This window comes from Benincasa hispida, chromosome 1 (assembly GCF_027475165.1).
Source record: "Benincasa hispida cultivar pf3 chromosome 1, pf3_genome.v1.1, whole genome shotgun sequence".
NCBI lineage: Eukaryota > Viridiplantae > Streptophyta > Magnoliopsida > Cucurbitales > Cucurbitaceae > Benincasa > Benincasa hispida.
Window position 1 is genome coordinate 69,193,729 of NC_143478.1, and position 8,736 is coordinate 69,202,464.

The 8,736-nt window shown below is 33.4% G+C and overlaps 1 protein-coding gene and 1 long non-coding RNA gene across 2 annotated transcripts; one reads left to right on the top strand and one right to left on the bottom strand.

The window, feature by feature from the left end:
• Nucleotides 1–1,524: 1,524 nt before the first annotated feature.
• PXY (Leucine-rich repeat protein kinase family protein) lies at nt 1,525–7,197 on the bottom strand. Its single transcript, XM_039044604.2, has 2 exons — nt 4,125–7,197; nt 1,525–2,192 (listed from the first exon to the last, which is right to left on the bottom strand). Exons 1-2 carry the CDS (start codon nt 6,817–6,819, stop codon nt 1,741–1,743), a joined length of 3,147 nt encoding a protein of 1,048 aa, XP_038900532.1. The 5' UTR covers nt 6,820–7,197; the 3' UTR covers nt 1,525–1,740.
• LOC150038671 (uncharacterized) lies at nt 5,719–8,269 on the top strand. Its single transcript, XR_016530408.1, has 3 exons — nt 5,719–5,857; nt 5,919–6,079; nt 7,956–8,269. It is a non-coding gene; the product is annotated as an uncharacterized LOC150038671 (long non-coding RNA).
• Nucleotides 8,270–8,736: the final 467 nt, after the last annotated feature.

Consider the following 8,736-nt stretch of genomic DNA (forward strand, 5'->3'; position numbering starts at 1 on the left):
TTGTTCTTGCGCTTGGAAAAAGAACGTTGTAGCGATTCGACTCTAAGCCGTGGAAAGAGTCATAGAATTCTAATGTAGTACCCAAGAGGAGCTTGGGAAGTAAATGTAAGTCGATTGTGCCGAACCACTATAAAATTTTCAGTGTCAATTTCTCTATCCCTCTCCTACGTTTATTTTGCAATTAATTTGTTATTATATTTTATTGAATGAAATTAATTACAATATTTGTTCCTTAAATTAATTGCTTAATGTTTTATTTAGGTTGGTTGAATTGATCTCTACATGTCCTATACCAATATTTTTATTAAAATTAAATTGGGTGCTTAAAAGTGTTAGTTTTAATTACTTGCCCATTTTTAGTTGAATTTATTCGCATGAATTTATTGATTAAACTATTTGTTAGCGAAAAGTTTATTAATTTGTTTAATTAGGCCCACGTTAGTAGAAAATTTTAAATTAGTTTGATTAAACCCTATCCATTCGTTGTCATGATCTTACAATTGGTATCAAAGCCCGTTACTCTCTTATTTATAAATTTGTAAGAATAGTTACATTTGGTTTGTTATGTTTAAAATTAGTCATTTTAATTTCTAAGTTTATGAGAACAGTTTTAATTTTTTTCATAGAACCATGATACTATAAATTTCTCTAAAATTAATGGTGTTATTGGTAGAGAGATTTTTTAAATCTATTCTTAAAAATTTTAGAACTAAAATAGTTTATTGAAATATTCGAAATCATATGCATATTCTAACGTGTTTTTCTCTATAATTTATTATTATTAAATATTACTACATTAACAATTGTTAGTTTATCTAAAAAAAGAAGGAAATTGTCAGTTCTGTAATTTTATTTCAAGTATTTGTTATTTATTAATATCGACTAAAACGTCACTATAAGATGTAATACTAATCAAACAAATTTAAACGTATTACGGATTATCATTATTTTTATTATAGATCATTGACATATTAGTTAGTAATGTATTTAAATATGTAAAAATTTATGACAGAGTATCTCAGTAACTGTCTTATATTTCGATTTTGATCCTTTGAAGTAAACAACATGAACATAATTTTTAGCAAACAACATAAAACTAAAATATTTGAATTCTAATTGATTTCTTTCGGTTTGATGTTCATTTTATTGTAGCTCATTATGATTAATAAGTAAATGGGACATGAGTTATTATCTATATCTTTAGATATGTGATAAGTTGATCGATAATAGATTAAAAGTATGACAGTATATTTTAATAATTGTCATATGTTTGATTTACATTTTGATTTCTAACCATAAGAAGTAAATAACATCGACAAATTACTGATTACAACTTCTTATAGTTTTAGTAAACAACCTCCGATCTTGATTTATTTATTTTAGTTTAATTTTCTTTTCATTTTAATTCATCTTGATTCATGGTAATTAAACAATACCTCGATTACTACCTATGTCGTATGTGATAAATTGATCCATAAAGTTTTTCAATATTAATTAGTGAATGAATACTTCACTTTACTCACATTGAGCACATAGAAACACCCTTCAATTCATAAGCATATAAAGGCAAAATGATAGAAGAGAGTCACAAAGACACATTAGAAAGCTACACAAGAACACTTGGAAATTCCAATGGAAGGTAAATTTGAAATAAAAAGGGAAAAAAAACTTCTCCTATACCAATTCCCACCAATTGAAATTAACAAAAAAAAAGAAAAAAAACCCTTAAAAAATATAATATTAACACCCATCTACTATCTTATGACCTAAAAGAACATCACTATCTCCACCATGACGGTTGCAAATTATATTCTCACTACTATCACAATTGCCATCTCTTTCATTGATGACGCTTCCAAGTAATTTTCTTTTTGGTTTAGCCTCTTGTAGCATCAAAACAACATCGCGCATTGATGGTCGGTCTGCAGGGTTACGACTAGTACAAAGCAACGAAATACGAAGCATTTGTATCATTTCTTCTCTAACAGACACACAAGATGCACCAGCATTCTTATCTAATATTTGGTTAACTCCATCCTTAATTTTAATTTTGGATCTCACCCAATCCACGATGCTATTTCCATCGCCAAATTCCGAGTCCACAGATCTCTTGCCACTCAAGATCTCCATCAACACAACTCCATAGCTGTAGATATCACTCTTTTCATCCACCTGAAGTGTATATGCATATTCTGCCAAAAACAAAACACAAAACAAAGAACCATTTAAACACATATCCATAACCAAAAAGAGGGTAGAGTCCTCTTTTGTTTGATCTTGTGCTAATGAGGGAAAATACACAATTGCCCCCATCAAATTAGAGGTGGGGTCTAGTGAAAGAAGAGATTGGCAAAACAAAGGATTTAAATTTTGAAAAAATAAAAAAGAGAAAGCTAAGAAAAGAAGCTTGAGAGAGGCACAATAGTGCTGGATTGGGTTAAAAATGCATGTGCCAAAAGGGGAATTGTTTTGTTCTGTCCCAAATACATTGGCTTTCAATTTGAGCTATGAAACTATTTCACACACACAGTAACAAGTTTGATGTGGTCTCAGCCACTGTTTTTTTATTGGTAATATTCTCTTGGATCTCCATGGAAAAATAAACAAAAGTTTCAAAGTATAAGACTCCTAGGTTCATGTGCATCATCATTGAAAAAAAAGAAGAAAAAAAAGGTATTAAATTTGGAATTATTAGATTAAAAAATATTACTTATTATGACATTGCAATAATTTGTTGTTTATTATTATTATTACTCTAGTGGACAAGAAAAGAGAACTTGAAACAGGAAAATTGGGATATTTCAATTGTGAAACTGAAAACTGCTAGGATAAATTACAAAAAACCACCCTTAAAGTATAATGACAGATATAATTATACCTTCCAACTTTTAATTCTAAAAATAGAATCTTCAAATTTTTAAAAAATAATAATAAATAAATAAAATTGGACCTCAAGACTCAAACCTACAATAATTGTAAAAATTTGACACCAAAATTGTTACGCTTTCAGTAATTATGTAATTTTGAGGGTTCAATTTTAACATTTGTACAAATTTGAAGGCTCAATTTTTATAATTCAAATTTTGAAGGCATAAGTGCAACTATCACCTTATCTTAAGGGTGAATTTTGCAAATTCTTCTATTTTTTTTTTTAGTATAATCAAATTATTTTTAAGTCATAAAATAAAATCATTTTAAAAAAATAAATCATTAAGTAGGTGTATTATTTTAACACGTCAACTAATAAAGAATAATGAGTTAATTTATTTACAAATATAATAAATATCAATGTCTAAGTTTATCACAGTATATCATTGATAGACAGTGACATTTTGCTATATTTGTAATATATTTAATAGTTTTGTAATTTAAAACAATTATCTTTTAAATTTGGTTTTCATTATATATTTTTGTATGTATGTGTGTGTGATAAATACGTGAAGTAGAAGATTTATACGAATTTAAAGACGTCATTGTGAGAGTGAAAAATCCAATATTAGTAAGTGATATGTTAATAACTGCTAAAAAAAAGTAAAAGATTTACACGAATTTAATGTTTATTTAAGGGTTCTTCGTTTTTTTATTTTTATTTTTCCAGAAAACACGTTTTAAATTTGATTCCTATAACCCCGTAATAGCAAGTGCAAGAATTTGGTTTTTAAAAAAAAAGGTTTAATAACACTTTAAGGAAAATGCTTTTTATTCTCTAGTCTAATTTTGAATCTAATTTTTTTTTTGATCCATAGATTTCATGATACTCCATACTTATCTTTAAATTTTGAGTTGAAGAAATTTCATAATTTTATATATTTGTCATTTAATTTTTAATATAATTTTCCTTTTAACTATAAATTTCAATATTTTATACTTTTAACCCTAAGTTTTCACCCATTTTACTTTTGGTTCATCAATTTCCGTTATATGTTATAATTTTAAATAACTATGATGTGAACAAAATATTGAATTAATAAACATTAATTTAAGATCGGAGTGTCTAGTAAAAAAAAAAAAGTAAAAGGGTAAATTTTTAGAAAAAAAAAAAAGGTATTTTGGATAAAAAACAAATACTGAGAAATTAGAGAAAATCAGAGGAACAAAAATAGGGAGACGGGAATAGTAAGTACCTGGTGCAATGTAACCGTAGGATCCAGCGATGACGGACATAGATTCATCGGTCTGGATCAATTTAGCGACACCAAAATCCGCCACCCTGGCCTCCATCTCACCGTCCAATAAAATATTACTGGGTTTAAGATCACGGTGAACGATGACGGGATCACAGTCATGGTGAAGATAACAAATCCCTTGTGCAACACCCAGTGCAATTTTATACCTTGTCATCCAATCAGCACCTAAATTTTCACCCTTGTTTTTACCGTGCAGTAAATCATCTAAATTACCATTGGGCATGTACTCGTAGAGCAACATCGTACATTCCCTGTTACTGCAGCAACCTAATAATCTCACTATGTTCCTGTGCCGCACGTTCCCAAGTACATCCACTTCCGCCAGAACCCCTCTCCGCCGTCGGATATTCTCTTTGTATTTCCCCCATAGTTTCTTCACCGCTATGATTTCGCCACCTGGCATCTCCGCTTTGTAAACTGTCCCTGTGGACCCCATTCCTAGTATTTTATCCGTCATTGCTAAACATTCCAACACTTCCTCCGCCGTGAAGTTCAACCGTTGAAAGGCGGTTAATTTCCACGGTCCGATTTCCTCGTCTCCACCACCGAATCGACGGTTGTAATTCGCCTGAAAACACCGCGTTCCGGCTACTAATATGAATAGTCCAATTCCGAATGCTGCTGCCATTATCCACACTATTGCTCCTGCCGTCCGCCGTGGCTGTTGCTGCCGGACCTCTATCGCGCCGGCGGTCAGTGTGTCGACGGCGCATGGTTTTGCAAGAATCTCGCCGCAGAGTCCGTCGTTTCCGGTGAATGACGACGGGTGTAATGCAGGAAAGATCGTTCCGGTTGATGGAATTGGGCCGGTGAGGTTGTTGTATGATACGTTGAAGCTTTCGATTGTGCTACAGTTTTGGAAATTTGAAGGAATTGTACCTGTGAGAAAGTTACGAGATAGATCAATGGCGGTGATCCCTGGCAACGTTGAAATCTCCCATGGAATAATGCCGGTTAAGGAATTCCGGCTTAGATTCAGAGTGATTAATTTCTCGCAGTGGCCGATTGTCCATGGAATACTGCTGTTTAAGTTATTGTCCTGTAGTTCGATCTTGTAGATGGACCTACAGCCGATGAAATCCGGGATGTTACCGACGATTTTCGAAGAACTCGCTGAGAAAATCTCTAACCTCGTCGAGTTCCAGATATTCTCCGGCAAGGAAGTTCCGAAGGCGTTCTGTGAAATGTTCAAGTACTGTAACCTAACCGCATTACCAATATCCGCCGGAATCTCGCCGGAGAAGTTATTGTTGCTGAAATCGGCGAATGTAAGATTCTCCAGTAGTCCGAAACCGTAAGGAATCGAGCCGTTGAGGCGGTTATTTTGAATTCGAAAGCGAGTGAGAGACGTGCAGTTGGCTAAAGAAGCGGGAAGTTCATGCTCTAATTCGTTGGAAAAGAGAATGAGCTTGAAGAGCTTATTTCCATGGCAGAGATCGGGAGGAATCGGACCAGTGAGCATATTCGACGATACATCAACTTGAAGCAATTTGTCGTTGGAGCCGAGTTTTTGAGGGAGTGGCCCTGTGAACGAATTGTTCCATAATCTCAAAATGGCGAGATTTGGAAGATCACCAAGTGCTTGTGGAATTTCCCCACTCAGATCGTTCCCCATCAAACTCAACTCCATCAATTCCTTCAGATTATACAAATCCGACGGAATCGTTCCGGTAAGTTCATTCTCAGACAAATCTAGCTCCTCAAGCGCTTCTAATTTCCCTAAACTTGCAGGAATTTCTCCGCTGATTCGATTCTTGAAGAGAAGCAGATTTTGAAGCTTCGTCATGTTCCCAATATCCTGTGGCAGAGTCCCGGAGAGATTCGCTCCAGCGATATCCAAGTATTTCAGATTCAACAACAAAGGAAATTCCGACGGAATCCCGCCGGAGAAGGTATTGTAACCGATTTCCATTCTCTCTAGTTGTGTTAAATACGCTAGCTGTTCTGGAATTTCTCCGTCAAGAACATTTCCAGCCAAATGCAAATATTTCAACCGTGAAAACCCGCCGTAGCTCCCCGGAATGCTTCCACTGAAGTAGCTTCCTCCGAGGTTGAGCCATTCTAGAAAATGGAGATGAGCGAGGTCTTGGGGTAACGGGCCAGTGAAGTTATTACTGTAGGCATTGAAGACATTCAAGAACTTGAGCTTGGAAATCCCAGGTGGGAAAATGGAGCTGAAATTATTATGACTGATATCCAGAGTTCTAAGCTGAGGAAGCTCAAAAATGGCGGTAGGGAAAGGCCCAATAAAGCTGTTGCCACTCAAATTCAAATGGATCAAGCTGGTCAAGTACTTGATTTCAGAAGGAATATAGCCAGAGAGATTATGTTGAGACAAATCCAAGGAAGTGATTTCAGCTGAGTTACGATGACATTCAATTCCATACCATGAACACCAAATTGGGTCTTGATTATCAACTCTGGTGAAAGTTGGTGTAGGATCCCAATCATGGAAGCTTGAAAATGGGTCTTTAATGGAGGATTTTAAGGAAAGCAGAGAGAGAAGTTGAAGTGGTAAAGCTGTTGGAGTGGCAGTAGAAAGAACCTCAAGAAGAAAAGGGTTGATGATCAAAACAAGAACAACAACAGAAACAACATAGAAAAGGAAACTAGAATCTGGGTTGTTGTTCATGGCTTTCACTTCAATTGATGAGTTCCGAGAACAAGGGAAGAAAAAGAAGAAGAGAGGGAAATATATGGAAAATGAAGGTTTTGTTGATGATGATGAATGGAAGAAGTGCTTTTTAGATGTGGTTTGAGGAGCAGAGGGTGTTTCATGATGATGATGATTGGTTTTTCTTCAGTGGGTTTTGGTTGGTGGACATGAAGAAGAAAAAGAAAAAAAGAAGAAAATAAAAACTTGCTATAATAACTATAACTATAACTACTGGATCTTCATCATCTTCCTCTTCTCTTTTATTTCTCCTACTGCTGCTATTTGGAACCAACCCAGTTTTCTCTCTCTTCTTCATTGCTTTTAAATGTTTGTTCCCCTCAGTATTCTACCTTTGTCTGACATTCATATACTTTTGGTTTTTATGGATTTTTCTTTTTTTAATTTTTCTTTATTTTCTTTCCTTTTTCTTTTGCTTCTACTTTTCATCATTCCTTGTTTTCTTTATGTTGCATATCAATTTGATAAATATGAACAACAGTACATGCTCTCTCTCCCAGGATCCAAGAAAGTCATTTCAATTTCCCACCATTTCTATACTATTACCCATTTCTTTTTGAAAATTAAACCCCTCTCATTTTCTATTTTCTTTGTTTTTTTCCCTTTTATTTGATCGAATCTCCATTTCTTTATTTCCTATATTTTCTTTTTTACAATATTTTCATAAAGAGAATTGAACATCAAACTTTAGAGTTGATAATATAAATTTATACTAGTTAAATTATATTCGTGTTGGCTCTTTAAATACTATTCAAACACGAATAATACTATTTCTCATGTGTTATTTTTCGAACTTGAAATTAAAATATATATTTTTTCATTAAAATTAAATATGAAAACCAATATGTAGACCCGCGTGTTAGAAAGTTGTGTTGTTATTTGTAATTATATAAAAAATTATGATGGTTTATTCTATCTTATAAGATTTCATTCATATTATTTAAATAATCAATTTCCACCAATTTATGTAATGATATTGTATATATTGCAATGTTTTATGTATTCATGTCTATTCTCATTTTATTGTAACAAGAAATTTTTAAATAATATGTTGTTGAAACTTTAATTATATTGAGCTCATTTCTGTTTAACAGCTTAAATACCTCCATACAATAAGATTCAATTTGTATGGGGTATAAATTGATTGTCGAGGCCTCGACGAGCCGATCACAAAGCGTCTGTGCCTCGAGAACTTTTGACCAAGCGTCTGCACCTCAAGAACTTTTGACCCCTCTAACTTCCTTTCCTCTCTACGTTGTTAAAAACACAACCACCATGAACAAGTAGAAGAGGGGAATGTATAAAATGAGATTTTTATTTATTTATTTTTGTAATTTAGTACTTCCGTACATACTTATATATAATCCTATGTCAACGTGAATAAATTTTAATGTTATTTATTTATTATTATTTTTAGGCATAAGACAAGCAACCAAAAAAAACATCATAACCAACTCTCTCAAAGCTCTTACACATATAGAAGGGAAATAACACTATCTCAAAAAACATCTTTCCAAGTTAAATAACAACTCTGTGAGAATGTGAAAACTGCAACGACATGAGCAGATTTGTTCATCTAGCGAAAGATGTGACAAAAATATATAACATTATCGACTTTTCCAACAAAAAGAATCCCCCCAAATAGGATCCCAATTTTAATTAAAGAAAACTCATCTATGTTGAGAATAACAATGACTTCCATTGCATTTGACTCCACTTCAATGGAAGGATTATTATTAGCTCACTCATGTCCAATCGCACATAAGTCTTCCAAAAGCACTTCAGCTTCCAACATCCTGACACCCGCAAAAAACCTTTTTTCTTGCACACATGATCACGATCTATATCTAGCCAAGCCCGCCTCAACCGCTCTTT

Excerpts from the sequence above, each read along its gene's own strand:
- PXY (XM_039044604.2), bottom strand. The coding sequence starts at position 6,819 with ATGAACAACAACCCAGATTCTAGTTTCCTTTTCTATGTTGTTTCTGTT. Across the intron at positions 2,193-4,124 it reads CTACGGTTACATTGCACCAG|AATATGCATATACACTTCAG; the intron begins GTACTTACTATT and ends TGTTTTTGGCAG.